General features: G+C 40.3%; 1 protein-coding gene across 3 annotated transcripts in view; it reads left to right on the top strand.

The window, feature by feature from the left end:
* Positions 1-19,587, top strand: part of shprh (SNF2 histone linker PHD RING helicase) — a 107,084-nt gene that overhangs the window by 29,297 nt on the left and 58,200 nt on the right. For all 3 annotated transcript variants that reach the window (XM_072558660.1, XM_072558669.1, XM_072558679.1), the window contains 7 exons: positions 3,110-3,188; positions 4,649-4,799; positions 7,797-7,902; positions 10,817-11,073; positions 15,265-15,942; positions 16,923-17,174; positions 18,307-18,385. In XM_072558660.1, the coding sequence (XP_072414761.1) occupies positions 3,110-3,188; positions 4,649-4,799; positions 7,797-7,902; positions 10,817-11,073; positions 15,265-15,942; positions 16,923-17,174; positions 18,307-18,385 (1,602 nt within the window). The remainder of the gene's footprint in view (positions 1-3,109; positions 3,189-4,648; positions 4,800-7,796; positions 7,903-10,816; positions 11,074-15,264; positions 15,943-16,922; positions 17,175-18,306; positions 18,386-19,587) is intronic.

The raw sequence follows: 19,587 nt of genomic DNA, 5'->3' as shown, positions 1-19,587 counted from the left end.
CATTTTGCCCTCTCATCCAAGTCATTAATGTAGACAATAAATAATTGAGTTCCTAGGACTGATCCCTGTGGCACTCCACTAGATATGTCTTTCCAACCTGAAAAATACCCATCAATTCTGACTGTCTGTCTTCTGGTTGTTGACGAACCCTCAATCCATGAAAATGTATTACTCCAAAACCGTGAGATACTATTGTGTATGGTAACCTTTCACATGGAACTTTATTGAATGCCTTCTGGAAATCCAAATACGCTACATCTATTAGTTCTTCTCTATCAACTCTGCTTGTTGTATCCTCAAAGAACCCTGGCAAGTTTGTCAGAAGTTATTTCCTTTTCACAAACCACATTGACTCTGTTTGATGCATTAAGCCTTTCTTAATTTTCTGCTATTTCTTTTTGAACAATGGACTCTAGGCATTTTCCCAATAATAGATGTTAAGCTAACTGTCTTATAGTTTTTTGCTTTCTGTCTCTCTCTCTCTCTCTCTCTCTCTCTCTCTCTCTCTTGAGCAGTAGCTCAAAATTCTTCCTGGAATCCACTGAATTTTTGCAATATTTCAACCAATGCATTTATTGTCTCTGTAGTCACTTTCTTTGAAACCCTTGAATGCAGGCTATGAGCACATGGTGACTTGTTTGCCTTTAATCCCATTACTTGGTCAAATACTTTGTCCCTTGTGATAAGCACCTTGGGATGATTATAGTATCAGCTGCCAATGGAAAAATTGATTTAAGTTATCTACCATTTCCCTGATCGTCATTATGGATTTCCCCAGCTGCAACTTCCAAGGATCCCCTATTAACCTTAACTAGTCTATTTATAACCCAGAGAAGCCCTTTTTTAAAAATTTCTTGCCAGTTTACTTTCATCGTCAATTCTCTCCTGTTTTAATAACTTTTTTAATCATCTGCTGATTCCTAAAAATGCCCAGTATTCTGACTACCATTAGTTTTGTTGCTTTGTACACCTTTTGATTTTGATTGGAGACTCTCCTTGACTACTTTTGTTAAGCACAGATGATTCGTCTTTCTTATCCAGTTCTTTTCGGCCAAAATACATTTTTGCTGAGAGTTATGAAATATCTGCTTTAATGTCTGCAAATACGCATCTACTGACTTCCCCATAGTCTAATTTCCCAGTATGCTTTAGATAAGTGTTTCTTCTTACCCAACTAATTGCCCTTGTTTAAATTGAGGACACTGGTTTGAGACCAGAGTTGCTCGACCTCGATTTGAAGTTCTCGCATGTTGTGACTGCGAACACTAGTGGATTCTTAACTACAGAATCTCTCATTAATCTAAATTCATTTCACATTACTGGTTCTAAACTAGTCTGTTTCTGTGTTGGAACTGCAAGTTCCTTCTCTAAGAAACAATCTCTAACGTACTCTTCAAATTTGTATTCCATGTTACCTTTTTTTCATTTGATTGGTCCAGGCAGTATGCAGTTTAAAATCAGCCTTGACAATTGTATTGCTTTTCTTGTATGCCTTCACTGTGAACTTCAAGGCAATTTTCCACTCTGCTGTCAGCCAGCGTGAACCGAAAATGACCACAGGACACTGTTTCAAAGAGTAGACTGTGCGCTGGTGAGACAAGATTCCTCCTCCAGTTACAAGTTCTGTCTCTGTCACACTAGTTGTTCCAACTTTTCCAATTACATGTTGCAGAGAGGTTTACAATTAGAGAGATAGGAGTCTGATTGGAGGGAAGTATCATGATTAAACTGAAACAATTATTCTCACCAATCCTGCAGTTGCCATGCAGGAGACTTTCTGCTGCACCATCACCAACCATTCTACATTTTCGGGTGGTGAAGGAAAGGAAAACAAAAATGAAAGAACAGTCAGTCAGTAGGAAGGCTAGAACAATAGGCACTTTACCTAACTTTTGCTCTGTACCTACTTTCCAAAATCTGGCTGTACTTCCACATTGGACTGGGCACAGCATTTGCCTACTCTGACGCTCCTGGTATCCATGTACCAGGGGGATCAAAGAGAATGCGCACCCTAGCCTGTCAGAATTTGAGATACAAGGGCCCAAGCTCCTAGCCCCCAAGTAGGCTACTCGTTCTTCCCTGGCAGTGCAAATCAGAGCAGTGCTGGCTGCAGAAAATTCTTACTTACTCACTGACTGCAGAGGTAGCAGTCTGAGTAGGAACCAAATCTGAATGAGTGAAGAGAGAAGGAGGAAGGAAGATAGGAATGAGTGGGTCTAGATGGGGAGGGATGGAAGGGCTGAGTGAATGTGAGTAGGAAGAAAGGACATGAATGAATAAGGTGTATCGGTTTGAGTTATTTCTTCAAGTTGAGAAAATGCAGCAAAAAGTCTACTTCAAATAAATATTTTAAAGGTCTTCATCTGACCACCCATCCCCTCTGCCTTGGTTATAAAACTGTCCGAAGAGCTCACCATTTTCAGTTTCTTTGACTTAGTCATATCATTGTTTACTAGATTTGTGTTCACTGAGCTGAGAAACAGTCAGATATGACTTCTATTTATTCCATTGCCAGGATCCTCACTTAAGGTTTAGGTTTTGTATCTGAGTAAATTATTAGTAATACTGAACTATATTGTAGTGCCACTGTATGTTACTGTCATTGAACAGAGCCTTAGAGTCAGTACTGGGTTGGGAAATCATTACGTGCTTGTGCCTGATAGCTGGGAACTAAAAAGACTGTGATTCAAACTACCATTGACACATTTGGCACGAACATGATATGCCTGGGAATGTGTTGCAGCCTCAAGCTTAAATTTTTGACGTCTCTCAAATGATTGAGAATTAAACTGTGGAAAGCAAATATCATCATCTCTTTCTACACTGCATTCAAGTTATGACCAGTGCCACCAAGTAAACCATGCTCATCCTGCAAAGCCTGGAAAAAAATGTTAAACACTGGTCCAGACACAGTAATGGGAATGGTTGAAAGTATGTATTTTTAGTTGCATGAGCAGACATGAGAATATCGTCACATTTAATATCCACATAAATCGCATGTGGTGAGACATCTAATTTATTCTTTGTTTGCCTTCAACTTGATTCTTTCCTATTCAACTCTACCGTATTGTTTAATATAATAATGCAGTTTTAAAAAACCTTTTTTCAGATAATGCCCTCCATTTGTTATGGAAAGAAGTCAAGACAAAGGATGAGAAGAAAATATATTACAATCCATACACTGGCTGGTACGTATATTTTACTGTTTGAAAACTGATTTTGGTACTGAAACCAAATTTGATGTCCCAGCAGGACTGGATGTTGGGTGGAGTATCCACAATGGCTTACTGTGGATTTTGATATTTAACAGGTATTTTGGAGGTAATTATTCAAATTAATCTAGGGTTCAAATACGTTGTTCACCAACTTAAAGTTTCGTTGAGACTCCTTCATCTTTTAGGCCTTTACACCAGTAATAGTAGCTTTGCTCTTTCTTGTTCCCTGCTTGTCTTCCATTTACTGACTCTATCTAGATCTGTGAGCAAATGACCTAGGTTGACAGACTCTGTACTATACTGAGAGAATATTGCACTCTTGGAGGTGGCATCTTCCAGGTGACCTGTTTGTCCAAGGCCATAGTTGCCGCTCTGGTGAACATAAAAATCTCATGCCATTAATTTGAAGACAAGTGAAGAGTTCTCCAAGCTAAGATATCTCCTGCAACCATCTTATGTAGAACAGATTAACTACTTTTTATTCCGAGTTCTCTGTGGGATTTTGCTGTGTGCAGATTGGATGTTGTATTTAATATTTTGCATCAGTGACTACCTTTCAAAAGCGTTCTTCACTGTGGGATGTCCAGAGGTCATGAAAAGAGCTGTAGAAATGTATCGAAAACAAGTTGCCCTCAGGCAATATCTAAGTAAAGAGTAATGTAGTTAGTGTTTCCAGTCAAAGACCTTTTACAGGGAATGTTAAAGATGTAATTGTTTTTAAGCAAGCACAGATTTAGGAAAGTAGTTAAAGGGGATTGGGTGACAGGTTGGAAAACAGGATAGATTAAATAACCAAGGGAATGCAAGGCGAAAGTGGGTGTTAATGAACAGGTTAAGCACTTGAAGATGTCTTTGACAGTCATATAAATAGGACCATCTTTCTCGCTTTTACTTTTTATTTTATTATCTTTCTTTCATTTTTTTTCCTTTTCCTTTTATTCTCTTCTTCTTTCATGCTGTGTCCCTATCCTAAATCTTTCTGTTTTCCCCTCTGTTATACTCATGAACTGCTTCTCGTGCTCTCTTCCTTCTGCATCTCTGATCTCCTCTCTTAACTGCTGCTATTGCCCCCTTTTCTCTTTGCTTTGTCTCTTATCAAGTTTTTTTCTTAATTGAAGAATAATTGTGTGTAAAATTTAAGAAACTGACTGTAAGAAGCATTGCTTACTTTGGGAATCTGTTCACACACAACAATGAGTACCTCTAGCCTGATCAAATATCATTTACACTCTAAGTGACGTCCAGTTGTCCCTATTAAAAGAGCAGCCTTAGTTAAACCTTAGCTATAGAATAATACATTGTGCGTTACAGGGCTTATTGCTGTAAACAGCATATTATCTGATTGAGGTTGCGGGCATATCTTTGCTTTCTGTATCAATGTGCAAGTTCTGTATTACTCCACCTACTAGTTCTCTGCTCTTGATCTGATTTAGCATTATTCGTGAGCACCCTCTGCCGAGTGCTGATTGGCCTGGAGGAATCCTTGCAGATGAGATGGGTCTGGGGAAAACTGTGGAAATGCTGGCACTCATTTTGACTCACACACGTAAAGAAATGAAACTGGACTCTCTGTCACTCCCAGAGGTATGGTCCATCGTTTCAGTTTATTGTTTGTCTCTGCCAGAGTTGTGAACCCTCCAGGATTGTCCTGGAATCTTCAAGAATTAAACATTAAACTTCTGGACAGTGCATGCAAACAGAGGAGGAAAAGTCACATTGGATATTAAAAACAATGCTGTGTTTTTACCTTTGTAAGCTTTTTTTATTTTTTAGAAACTCATTTGTGGGATATGGTCATTGCTGTTGGCCAGCATTTTATTGCCCATCAGAAACAAAAACAGAAGTTGCTGGAAAAGCTCAGCAGGTGTGGCAGCATCTGTGAAGAGAAATCAGAGTTAACGTTTTGGGCCCAGTGACTCGTCCTTTATTACCTGTCCCTAGTTGTCCTTGAGAAGGTGATGTTGAGCTAGCTTCTTGAAACACTGCAGTCCAGTAGAATAATATGTTGTACAATACATGGTCTATGTGCAAACAGCATATTGTCTGATACTTGGTTATCGGTGTATTGGAGGTTGCAGGGTGGGGAAGATTTTTTGTTTGGTTGAGTTGATTGGAGGTTGATTGAAATCTTCAAGGATGTGTCAGTTGAAAACCTTGCTGAAGCGCTAATTCATTCACTGCTGTAGTATTTAAAAGTCAAATTTCATAGAAATTTTAGTGAAAATATTACACTTGGAAAAAGCTTGAAAGGCTTTTACTGCTGACTGTGTAAGACCCTTAATAAGGTGATATAATAGATATAGAGATTCTAAAATGGTGGGAGTGTGAATAGAACAGATCGAGGAAACTGAGATTTTGGCTTTTATGTGTAAAGACAATAAACACAAAGCTGGGAACTGATAGTGAATTTGTAACAAAATAGCGGTTTACTCTGAGTTGCTGTACTGCAATTAGTTCTGGCACCCCATTGGAGGAAGGATATTAGAGCTTTCAAAGAGAACAGCAGAGATTTACAAGAAGTGACACTAGGTCACAAGATCATGATTCAAACTGTAGGTATAATGTCTGTTCTTGCCTGTCTCTTGTTTCAGCTTAACATAGCTGAGAACCACTTTGTCAAATACTGTAGAGATTTGAATATTCCTGCAGATACTTGAAATTAAATACTGGTCTCATATGGTCAAAACCATTTAAATATTCTGGTGGGATTGCTCAAGATAAATGGTATGCCTTTTATTTTTATTGACCTTTTGGTTTCTGGTATTGTTTCTGACTTTTCCTAATTTCTGATTGTCTCTCTATTGTTTTGTTTGTGACTCTGCTTGGTTCTTGCCTTCCCTTTATTGTTGTGTTGTCTGTTTTTCTACTTTTGATGATGGATGTAGCATGAGCTAGGATGGCCATGGACAGTGACATGAAGTAGGTGGCACTGCTTACTTGGGGCTTGCATATTGCTGTTTGTTGGCTTATGTCTGTGACTCAATGGGTTATATTCTTGCTTCTGAGTTGGGAGGTCATGGGTTCAAATTCTGTAGTACAGACTTGAGCTCATAATGCAGACTGACACCACCAGTAAAGTACTGAGGAAGTGCTGTCAGAAGTTCCACCTTTTGGATAAGATATTAAAGCAAAGTCCTGACCGCCCCTCAGGTGGATATAAACAATCTCATGGCACTATCTCAAGTAAGAGAAGGAAGCCTTCAGATTTCTGGTCAATATCACATTGCTGTTCAATGGGTACTTGCAGTGCATACATTGGCTGTTGTGACATTTGTGGTACATTTATTTGAAAAGATACTTTATTAACTGTAAAGCACTTTAAAATATCCCAAGGTCTTGAAAAGTGCTATAAAATGCAAGTTCTTTTCTCTCTTTCCTTTAATTAAACACTTATGATTACTGACAATTATGTTCTGATTGGACTTGAGAAATTAAGCTTAAGGAAGAGGTATTAGATGTTTTTGTGCACGTACAGGTGCATAAATACCCAGAGCCTGATGAGATGTATCCCAGGCTGCTATGGGACACAAGGGAGGAGATTGCTTGGGGTCCTGGTGGATTTATTTAATACTTCGATGGACACAGGTTAGGTGCCAGATGACTGGAGGATAGCTAATGTGGTTCTTTTGTTCAAGAAAGACAACAGTGATAGGCTAGGTAATTTCAGACCAATTATTCAATGACAGTGTTGGATATTATCAGAAAACATTTTGAAGGACAGGGTTAATCAATATGTGGAAAGGCAGAGATTGATCAAGGATAGTCAGCAGGGAGATTCTGTCTGACTAATTTAGTTGCGTTTTTTGAAAAGATGACTGAACATATTGGTGAGGACGGTGCAGTTGATGGGGTTTACATGGATTTACCTTAGACCTTTGACAAGGTCCCACATGCAAGGCTGTCCAAAAGGTAAGAGCCCATAGGATCCAAGGCAAATGAGCAAACTGGATCCAAAATTGGCTAACAAATAGGAGGCAAAGGATGATGGCGGAGGGTTGTTTTTGTAAGTGGAAACCTGTGACCAGCGGTGTACTGCAGGGATCGGTGCTGGGACCCTTGCTCTTGTTATGTATAGTACCAATTTGTATGTGAATGCAGAAGTTTTCATTCATAAGTTTGCAAACGGCATAAAAATTGGGGTGTTGATAAGTGAGGAGGATGGTCTCAGGCCACAGTCTAATATTTATTAGCTGGCTCACTGGGCAATACACTAGCAGATGGCATTTAATCCTGATATGTATGAGGTAATGGATTTTGAGAGGTCTAAAAGGGGAATGAGACACATAATGGGTGGTAAGTCCTGAGGGAGTGTGGAGGAACAAAGGGGTCTTAATGTACAAGTCTACATTAACTTGAATCTTCTAGCTGTTTTCTGCTAATCTCCTGACATCTAACAATTCTCCAAGTATCTTATCTTCTTATCATTGTCCATCCATGCAATAATATGGAGTCTCTGATTGAATCAACAGGGGTTTTGTCAACACTTCATTCTGGGTTAGAAGGAGACGACATTTAGATGGGTTAAATATGAAATAAATAATTACTGTCAAACCTTCATTGATATTCTGCTCCTCTTACTAGGGGACATCAGTAAATTACTACATGCCGCCTCCACTACCTGCAGCCTCTGACAAAGCAATTAAGCAGAAAGTTGATGTCAAACCAAAGGAAAAGGCAAACTATCCTAGTAAGTGATTCTTTTATTGTTATAATTCATGACTAAATTAATTTCTAAAGCAAACTTTATAAATACTAACTCCTGGGGTGGGCCTCATCTGCTTAGGGTGTAAATTGGAAGCTGCAAGCACATTCTCCACTATCTGCTGATGATGCATTTTAAGGGACAGAAAAATGGCAACTGTATTAATAGAATTTACCTTATAAAAGTAAGACATGCTTTTATATAGTCTCTTACTCATTTACTTGATGTCCCAATATATTTTACTGCTAATTAAGGATTTTTGACTTGTAGTATTGGTTTGTGTACAGCAAGATACCATGAAAAGCAGTGTGATTATAACCACTGCACAGTACATTACATCATATGAAGTAAATGATAGAACAGCACTCAAGTGGATGCTGGGCACAATGGGTAATGAATTTAAATAAAACTGTTGAGAAGAATGAAAAATCTATCGAGAGAAGGTTTAGAGTGGCTTTGATGGAGATATTTAACATCATTTAAGATACTCATAGGTCTGGACAAATAGGGAGGACTTGCTCCCATAGGTGGAAGAATTGTGAATCAGATTTTGGATAATTGGCAAAAGGAGCAATTGAAGACAAGGAGACAAGACAAGGAAAATCTTTTTCATGTTATAAGCAGTTCAGATCTGAGAATGTAGTAGATACCATATCAACTAAAGCTTTCAAATGGAATAGGATCATTTTCCAAAAAAGAAGAATTTGCACGGCTATGCTGAAAAGTCAGGGATGTGCCCATAGGTGAATTGAAATTGCAGACAGCAAGCATAAACACGAAGGCCTCTTCTAATGTAACCATTCTATAATTCTACATAACATAAGGAAATAGGTTAAGTAAACTGACAAAAAATTGGCAGATGAAGTATAATATGGAGAAATGGGAAGGTGCTTTAGCAGGAAGAAGAGAAAATCAGTATTTTTTAAAATGTTTGATACAGTGTTGGTATGTTGACCTTAAAACTCATCACACATGTACTATTCTGTTTTATTATTTTGCTAAAGTGAGACAATGGAGTGACTTGTCTTCTTTTGACTTCCCTTTATATACGTAACACTAGTTTGGTCTTTCTTCATTTCCATTGTTTTTGCCCTGCCTGTTTTCACGCTCATGGTCCCTGCATTGAGGATTTTTCTGGTCACTCAATGTTTTTTGAAATGACAAAATGAATTCCATGTTGCGGTGATCAAAATAAAATCATAACTAGGAGCAGGACTAAGCCATTTAGTTTGTTGAGTTCCACAGTTCAGTAAGGTTGTTGATCTGTTTCTGAGTTGGGAAGGGCATTGCCCAGCATTTAACCTATTAAGCCCACCCCATCAGAATTAATAAGACAATTTTTCATTCTTTTAAGCTTCAATGAGGAGAAATCCAACCTGCTCAACCTTTCCTCATAAGAAATTCTTTAATTCGAGGAATTGGCCTAGTCTACTTTACTGAACTTCTTACAACCAAAGTACAACCCTCCTTACGTAAGGAGATTGTTGGCCAAACTTTGTCATTAAGATGGGTCACATAAGTTGGAAAATTTCCCTGTATGTGCATTTTTCACTCTAATGAAATAGGGGTAGGATTGCATCAGGCCTACCAAATCCAGACACAGTTTGATGTGGCCGTGGAGGTGTCTGATATCTGTCCTTTTGTTTTTGATCATGCAGTTCCCAGATGGCTTTGTTGTGAATGCTTGGCAGAGCTCCAAGACTCTCTAATGGATTAGATCTGCAGGAGATCTGTTTACACACCTTGAGGATTATTTGCTTTGATTTGTTGATATTTTATGAGGCTATGACGTTCTTTGGGTTTTTCAATGTCTGTTTATTTGGACAGGATTACCAAATGTGAAATGGGCTAAAATTTCTATTGTTGGAGCTAAGGCTCTGTATCTGATTGATGCTTTTATAAAATTGTAAGAGAAGCCAGCCTTTCCAAAAGAAATCTTCATTTTGCCATTCTTGATGGTATCTTTTTAGTCTTGCTGTTGTAATTATATGATTCATTGGTTCATGAGTGCATACTGGATGAGTGTGCATGAAGGTGGCATAGCAGACATTGGTGAGAGCTTTTAGAAATAACTTTAAAAACATTCCCAAATGAGACCGTGGTTCTCTTTATGGAGTGATAAACTGTGTTCTCAAGAAGCTAGCCCAACTCCATGAGAATTGGAAGCATGGTGGTTATGCGATGCCTGTTACAACAATAGAACTGACCAGGTATGGAGTGCAGGGTACAGATTTGCTACACACACTCTAATCTCATACTAATGAAAATTGCTAGTACCTAGGATGGGATAGGGAGTCGCAGAATCAAGTCCTATCCATCATTTTTAAAGCCATTGGACCATCCAGCTTCACAAAAATCTGACTCAAAAACTGTAGACAGTACCCTAGATGCAACAAAGAAGCTTGCAGAGCAACATGAATGTCATTTATCTAAGGCTCTTAAAGTAATTAACCAGCTTTAAACCAGCTTTAACCAGATCATAAAAGAAGCATTACTGGATAAAATGTGACACCAAATCACTTGAGCTGTTAGATCAGATGTCAAAAAGCTTTAAAAATGATAGAGTTTGAAGAAGTAATCTAACAGGAGCACTGCATTGTGGAGAAGTTTTTAGGGAGGGAATTCTAGAACATGGGGTTTAGATAGCTGAAAGCATGGCTGCCATGGTCAACTAGTTATTATCAGAAATCAGTAAGCAGCATTGAAGGAATATAGTGGTCTCTGAAAGTTGTCTGACTGGAGGAGATTATGGGGGAGGGGAGAAGTCAAGGAGGAGGTTGAAAACCAGACTAAGAGCATTAAGTTCAAAATGCATCTGAACAACAAATCAAGGATTGTAGCAAATTATAATTTTTTTTTGTATTTTTGGTTGGTAATAATTCTTTCAATTTTTGTGTAGGCCTAAGAAAAATGCTAATTACTGCAATAAAGGAAATGAAGGTGAAGAAGGCAATTTCTGTCAGTGCAATGTATAAATACATCACTGCCACCTACAAGTATGATATTCAGCGAAATCGCCACCTAATCAGGAAGACTTTAGCCAAGCTTCTTGCAGAACAAATGATCGAACAAGTGAAAGGTCATGGATTAGCTGGGTCTTTTAGGATAGGAAAGAATTACAAAGAAGAAGTGAAAAGAAATGGATCAGAAAAACAGGTATTGTCTTCTTTCATTCACTGAAAGCTTTTGGTTTTTGAACATGGCAACAAGCTTATTTAGCCTAGCCAAGCCCAAGGCTTGGGCTCACAAGTGGCAAGGGACATCCTGCCCAAGTTCCAAGCAATGGCCATGTCCAGCAAGACAGAATCTAACCATTGCCCCATCACATTCAATGCCATTACCATCACTGAATCTCACGCTATCAACATCCTGGGGATAACCATTGGCCAGAAAGTGATTTTGACTTACAATATAAACACTATAGTTGCAAAAGTAGGTCAAAGGCTGAGAGTTTTGCAGTGAGTAACTCACTTCCTGACCTCCCAAAGCCCATTCATCACCTGCAAAGTGCAAATTAGGTGCATGTTGGAGTACTGTTCATTTGCCTGCATGAGTACAGCTCAAACAACCTTTAAAGAGCTTGGCACCATCTAAGACATGAAACTGTGTTGCTGGAAAAGCGCAGCAGGTCAGGCAGCTTCCAAGGAACAGGAGAATCGACGTTTCGGGCACGAGCCCTTCTTCAGGAATGACGAAAGTGTGCCAAGCGGGCTAAGATAAAAGGTAGGGAGGAGGGAATTAGGGGAGGGGCGTTGCAAATGCGATAGGTGGAAGGAGGTTAAGGTGAGGGTGATAGGCCGGAGTTGGGGTGGGGCGGAGAGGTCAGGAAGAAGATTGCAGTTTAGGAAGGTGGTGCTGAGTTCGAGGGTTGGGGCTGAGACAAGGTGGGGGGGAGGGGAAATGAGGAAACTGGAAAAATTTGAGTTCATCCCTTGTGGTTGGAGGGTTCTCAGGCGGAAGATGAGGCGCTCTTCCTCCAGCCGTCGTGTTGCTATGGTCTGGCGATGGGGGAGTCCAAGGACCTGCATGTCCTTGGTGGAGTGGGAGGGGGAGTTGAAGTGTTGAGAAAAAGAAATGTATGGTGGCAGGACTTTTGTTTTCTCAACACTTCAACTCCTCCTCCCACTCCACCAAGGACATGCAGGTCCTTGGACTCCTCCATCGCCAAACCATAGCAACACGACAGCTGGAGGAAGAGCGCCTCATCTTCCGCCTGGGAACCCTCCAACTACTAGGAATGAACTCAGATTTCTCCAGTTTCCTCATTTCCCCTCCCCCCACCTTGTCTCAGTCCTAACCCTCGAACTCAGGACCACCTTCCTAACCTGCAATCTTCTTCCTGACCTCTCCGCTCCCCACCGCCCCCCCCCCCCCCACCCCCACCCCCACCCCCACTCCGGCCTATCACCCTCACCTTGACCTCCTTCCACCTATTGCATTTCCAACGCCCCTCCCCCAAGTCCCTCCTCCCTACCTTTTATCTTAGCCTGTTTGGCACATTTTCCTCATTCCTGAAGAAGGGCTCATGCCCGAAATGTCGATTCTCCTGCTCCTTGGATGCTGCCTGACCTGCTGCGCTTTTCCAGCAAAACGTTTTCAGCTCTGATCTCCAGCATATGCAGTCCTCACTTTCACCATCTAAGACACAGCAGCTTACTTGATTGGCACCACATCCACAAAGATTCAGTCCCAATTGTAGAAGCAGTGTGTATCATTTACAAGATGCACTTGGAAATTTACTATTGCTGCTTAACAGCCACAGTCCAAACCCACAATCGCTACCACCTAGAAAAACAAAATCAGCAGATACGTGGGAACACCAGGACCTAAATGTTCACGTCCAAGTCACTCACCATCCTGACTTGAAAATACATATTACAGTTGTTGGGTCAAAATCCTGGAACCCTGACAGTGGTCAGTATACCTACACTGTACTAAATGGACTGCAATGGGTCAAGAAGACAACTCCTCATCACCTTCCCACAGTCAGCTTGGAATGGGCAATAAGTATTGGGCCAGCAGCAACATCTATCTCCTCAAATGAATAATATAAATCCTTTCAAGTAGATTTCTGACCTTATTCCACATATCCGCCTTTGTTCCATATCCCTTAATGGTTAATAAATGCCTAAGAAATTCCACTGAAATTAAAAATTGATGTAGTATGAATTGATGCTTGCAGAAGATAGTTTCCATTTTTACCCTTTCCATGTAGAATTATTCCTTAATTTCATTCATAAATGCTCTGGTTCTAATTTGTAGACTCTGCCCTCGATCCTAAAGACCTGAATCAGCAGAAATAATTTCTCCAAATCTACCCCATCTGTTTCCTTAATACATGGAAAAGTTTCATCATGTTTTCTATTTGATTTTCAAATTCCATATTACAGTTTAAGTCTTGGAGTCCAGCGACTAGATTTTTGTAGAGTTGGGACTACTCCACAGCCATTTAAAAATGCCTATCAGGATCAAATTTTGGAACTTGTCTGCATCCTGCATTATCAACCTGGCTGTCTCCATTCTGTAGCGAGGCATCTCTTGCTGCAAAACCTTGTGCAGTCTGGCTCACTTCTACATGAAGTGGTTTGGCCCATTGAGTCTACGCCAACCCCACTTTTCAGTTTGGCTCATAACCTGAAATGTTATGTTATCTCAAATGCTTGTCCATGTACTTTTTAACAATATTAAGAGGTTTGAAATGGTTAGCCCTTCTGTTACTGAAACTACAATTGCCCTGTCTAATTTACACATTTGCAGGATGAGGAATCTGAGGGCAAGCATCCCAAAATCCCTTTGTTCCTCTGAACTTCCTAGTATGCTGCCATTCACTGAGTACTCCCTTGTCTTGATATTTTTTCCAATATGCATCACCACACACTTTTCAAGGCCAAATTCCATCTGATCTGCCCATCTGACCACCCAGAGTCTGAATTTTTAAAGATTTGTTTAAATGGTTTTATCCATATCCCTGTCATCATTTCCACATCCTTGCCATTGCTTCCAAATCCTCGCCTTTGCTTCTATGCTGACTCCAAGCTCTCCGTGAACCCTTTAATTTCCTTTCACCCGGTGTGTACTATTTACTAAACCAATTAGTCATTTAATAACCCAGCAATATGTCCTGAGGAAAAATATAACCATTCAGGAGCCTTTCTTGAGAAATGCTTTTGTTCGTACAATCCTGCAAATGTGTAAATTAGACAGGGCAATTGTAGTTTCAGTAACAGAAGGTTTAACCATTTCAAACCTCTTAATCTTGTCCAAATAAACACCAAGACCTTGGCAAAAGAGTTCACAGAATGGCTAGTTTATTATAAGTACATAAATCTGTCAATGGACAAAGTCAACAATTCACTTTAGTTGTCAAATCAGAGCTCCTGTCGAATTAATGTGCTTGTCAGCCTTGGCAGTAATCCAAGCATTTATGATGACCACAGGTGGTGAACCCAAATGTTTGGCCAATTATTGCTACTGAAGCTACTCTTGACAATCGACAGCTAGAAGACCTAAAATTTTCTGAATTAGAGAACTGAAACAGTTATTTTAATCAGCCTGCATCTGCATTCACCCACATCCATTGCCACCGATGCTCTGCTTCTGGGTTTGGCAGACCCAATTCTTTCCCACAGCAAGCTCAACTGGTGCTAGTCGCATTTTACAAAAAATTAGTTAGGAAATTTCCAACTGCCTAGGTAGCCAGAAACTGGTTTTCAGTAGCATTCCGATAAACTTATGGTACATTCCTCTCCAAGGCCAACTTAGTAAGTTGTTCTGCCCAAAACTGCTCACAGTACTGTCCTTGTCGTCTTTAAGGCTGAAATGACCATGTCTAAATAATGAAAAAAGTGTTTAGAAATAACCAGGACAGATTTAAAAGGGACGGTTGTGCTTTATAAACTTCATAGTTCAGATTTACCAATGGCAAATTGTGGCAGAGGCTGGGTGGGATGCTCTTTGGAGGATTGGTGTGGACTCGATGGGCCAAATGGCCTGCTCCTGCATTGTAAGGACTTCATGATGTTATGATTCTAAATGAAACAGTTTAAGACCAACAAAGAAGGCCACACAAAGTAGCAAGGCTGTGGACTTTACAATCAGAGTTGATGGATGAGGTAGAAACTATGCTAATATGGATTAGATTAGCCTTAGTCTGGTTAGATAGATGAATGAAAGTATCAAAGGTGTACAAAACAGGATGCGTAAATGTGATGAGGCGTGTTTAATCACAGGCAGTAAATACAAATATGGACCAGGTGTATTTGGTAGCTTGCTTTTGGGTTTTTTTTCATTGCATTTCTGCATGTGTTTTATGGATACTATTTTATTATATCTCATTATTTTGCTTAGAAACCAAGCCCTGTGAAAAATGTGGTGCATGTATTTCCAAATAATGATCAAGAGGTGAAAAGAGAAGAAGGCAACAACATTCTGAATGCCACAGTCTCTGGCAACCCTTTGACAAATGAATCCTTTATGTGTCTCCTGGAAAATGGCGATTGTGGGGAAACTAAGCAGCACCAGAATTTGGAAAATCTACCAGTAACCTCACAGAATTTTGATTCTATACCTGAGGTTCCTAATGGACAGGTCGAGAGGATTCCATCTGGACAAGGGAGCATGGAGAATATTGGAATTAATCCTCTGCAGCTGACAATAAATGATAAAAGTTGCCTAGATGACCTCCAGAGAGATTCTCAAGGAGATCTGGGTGTACTAAATCACTCTAAAGCCCCCCTTGCCTGTAACAATTCAAAGAGTCATTTTGAATGTATTTGTGGAGAAAGTGGACTGGCTGATTATAAAGCGCGGGTGCAGTGTCTGAAGTGCCACTTATGGCAGCATGCTTCATGTGTAAATTATAAGGAAGAAGACATAAAGATCAGGCCGTTCTACTGCCCACACTGTCTTGTCACAATGCAGCCTGTGCCGACATCTGCAACCCTCATCATCTCACCGAGTTCGATTTGCCATCAATGGGTGGATGAAATTAATAGGCATGTGAGGTCGTCTTCCATTTCCATCTTGGTAAGGAATCTGATGTGAAAAAGTTTGAATCTTAAACATGTAGTTTTTCTTTTTTTTTGTCACAGCTTTATTTTTTCCCCACTTGTTTCTTCTTCACATAGAAACCGGAACACGAGTAGACTGATCCCTTGAGCCTGCTCCGCCATTCATTAGGATCATGGCTGATCCAAGATTCCTCATACCCACTTTTCTGCATTTTCCCCCTTGACCTTGATCAGTAATTTATCTATCTTGGCCTTAAATATACATAATATACAGTTTTTTGCAGCAAGGAGTTCCAAAGCTTCTCAATCTTCTGAGAGAAGAAATTGCTCCTCATCTCAATTTTAAATTGGCACTCCTTTATTCTCAGACTATGTCCTCCGTTTTACATGAGAGGAAGCATCCTGTCAGCATTTACCCTGTTAAAGTCCCTTAAGAATCCTATATATTTCAATGAGACCACCTCTCATTCTCCTAAATTCCACTGAGCGGAGGCCAACCTGTTCATCTTTTGCTCATAAGACAATTCCTCCATACTAAACACCATCTAGTGAACTTTGTCTGAACTGCCTCCAATGAAATGATGTATTTCCTTAAACAAGGGGATCAAAGCTGTTCAAAATACTCCAGATGTTGTCTCCAGCACATTGTACAGCTGCAGTAAGACATCCTTACTCTTATACTCCAATCCCCTTAAAATGAAGGCCAGTATATCATTAGCCTTCCTGATTATGTTCTACACCTGCCACCATTGCCCACTTTTCTGATGTCATGATCACCCACTATCCCTGTTATCATTAAAGTCCCATTTTTTCGATATTTAAATCTTGTTTCACTAAAACACATCTGATGGATAAATTTCTACAATGAAACTGGTTAATTTAATTAGTAGTCCTTGAGCAATTGTATCTATTCCAATTTGACTGGTTGCTGTTCTCTTTTAGATTACTTTAGTTTCTTAGAGTAACCTCTTCACATTTCTGACTTTGCCTTCATAGATTTACCAAGGTGTGAAGAGACATGGCTTTATCCAACCTCATGCACTGGCAAAGCATGAGATAGTCATTACAACCTATGACGTACTCCGATCGGAGCTAAATTATGTCGATATTCCCCACAGCAACAGTGATGATGGACGCCGATTACGCAAAGAGAAGCGCTATATGGCCATCCCAAGCCCTTTGGTTGCAGTGGAATGGTGGAGAATCTGTCTGGATGAGGCTCAAATGGTGGAATGTGCCACTGCTAAGGTGTGGATGCAGAAGGGAGAACCCTTATAATCAAAGTGATCAGTTTCTCATAGGGAAATTGGGTGTGTTGTATGATTTTTTTTCAACCATTAGTTTAAATGTTGAAGAATTGTTTGTAATGCAGGTCCAAGTTTCTAACATAAGCCTCCTGCAAATAAGCCTTGTCACCTGGAGTGTGAAGTTGGACCATGAGTAGCAGCAAGCCTTTGATTTCAATTTCAATATTTTTTCCCATTCCTCCCCTTTTAAACTTTTACAGGAGGTTTTTTATTCCCATCATTCTGGACCAAATTTAAACTCAAATATCGCTGTGTTGATTGCAGAATTCTGGTAACAGATTTAGTGGACCAGATATTTGTTCTATATTTTGAAGACTAAAGTTCAAAATTCATATATTATAAAAAATATATTGGCTTGTCATTGTAACAACAGCAAATGTGCATTATCTGTAACTACGACAAACTATTTGCTATGAGCAGCACACAGGCGATGAGGATCTTGCCATAAAATATTAGGTCTTCTGCATAAGGCTCTTGTACAGTGATAGCATCCTTACCTTTGGACCAGGAGGCTTGGATTCAAGACCCACCTGCTCCAGAGGTGTGTTTAAACATCTCTGAACAGGTTGATTAGAAAATATCTCCCTCACAATCAGTAGCACTCTCACCTCTTATCCAAAGGGTCATGTGTTCAATTTTCACTTCAGACACTTAAACATAACATCTATCATCTGCCCTCTCAGGTAAAAGATAACACTTCACTATTTCAAGGAAGAGCAGTGAACAATGTCTTGATGGCCTGGTCACTATTTATTCTTAATCAACATAACATTAAAATCAGATTAACTGATCATTATCCCATTGTTATTAGTAGAAGCTTCTTATAAGCAAACTGGTTGCCACGCTTCCATTTTCACATCAGTGTCAGTACTTCAGCAAAATATGTTTCATTGCCAGCAATGTGTTTTGTGACATCTTGTGATTGTGACAGGTAGTATGTCAGAGATGTACAGCATGGAAAAAATATGTTATGCTTCTGAACCCAGCGAGGACAAATGAAAATGAAGCCAGAAGTTTTGCATAAATCTGTACACCAATATCTCCTCCATTGTGTTCCTGCCTTTTCTTCCTAGGCTGCAGAAATGTGTCTACGGTTAAGTGCCATCAATCGTTGGTGTGTCACAGGAACTCCAGTCCAAAGGAGCTTAGAAGGTGACAAATCTCTGAATTTTAAATGTTTACCTGGTGTGATTCAAAGAGTCTAACAATGATATTAATATCTTTCTTGTCCATCCTACATATTTCATACACTTAATTTAAAGTAATTTGTATTTTTGGAATTGAGATATTTAATATAGGGAGAGTAGTTTCTTGCTGAACGAATCTGTAGAATTGACAGTGCTGAACTGTTTGTTTAATTAGTTGCATGATTAGCAGCATCATGATTGAATACTGGGCTAATTTGTAAATTTAGCTAGATGTGTTTAATCAACCAGAGGAATGATACAGAGCTGAAAATGTGTTGCTGGAAAAGCACAGCAGGTCAAGCAGCATCCAAGGAGCAGGAGAATCGACGTTTCGGGCATGAGCCCTTCTTCAGGAATGAGGAAAGTGTGCCAAGCAGGCTAAGATAAAAGGTAGGGAGGAGGGACTTGGGGGAGGGGCGTTGGAAATACGATAGGTGGAACGAGGTTAAGGTGAGGGTGATAGGTCGGAGTGGAGGTGGGGGCGGGGGCAGAGAGGTCAGGAAAAAGATTGCAGGTTAGGAAGGTGGTGCTGAGTTCGAGGGTTGGGACTGAGACAAGGTGGGGGGAGGGGAAATGAGGAAACTGGAGAAATCTGAGTTCATCCCTTGTGGTTGGAGGGTTCCTAGGCGGAAGATGAGGCGCTCTTCCTCCAGCCGTCGTGTTGCTATGGTCTGGTGATGGAAGAGTCCAAGGACCTGCATGTCCTTGGTGGAGTGGGAGGGGGAGTTGAAGTGTTGAGCCACAGGGTGGTTGGGTTGGTTGGTCCGGGTGTCCCAGAGGTGTTCTCTGAAACGTTCTGCGAGTAGGCGGCCTGTCTTCCCAATATAGAGGAGGCCACATCGGGTGCAGCGGATGCAGTAAATGATGTGTGTGGAGGTGCAGGTGAATTTGTGGTGGATATGGAATGATCCCTTGGGCCCTTGGAGGGAAGTAAGAGGGAAGGTGTGGACGCAAGTTTGTATTTCTTGCAGTTGCAGGGGAAGGTGCCAGGAGTGGAGGTTGGGTTGGTGGGGGGGGTGTGGACCTGACGAGGGAGTCACGGGGGGAGTGGTCTTTTCGGATCGCTGATAGGGGAGGGGAGGGGAGGGAAATATATCCCTGGTGGTTTATAGTAAATGTCGGGCGACCAAATCAACACGGACATTTACTATAAACCGACCGACTCCC

The sequence above is a fragment of the Chiloscyllium punctatum genome, chromosome 3, assembly GCF_047496795.1.
Source record: "Chiloscyllium punctatum isolate Juve2018m chromosome 3, sChiPun1.3, whole genome shotgun sequence".
Classification (NCBI taxonomy): Eukaryota; Metazoa; Chordata; class Chondrichthyes; order Orectolobiformes; family Hemiscylliidae; genus Chiloscyllium; species Chiloscyllium punctatum.
This window is presented reverse-complemented; position numbering and strand designations above follow the sequence as displayed.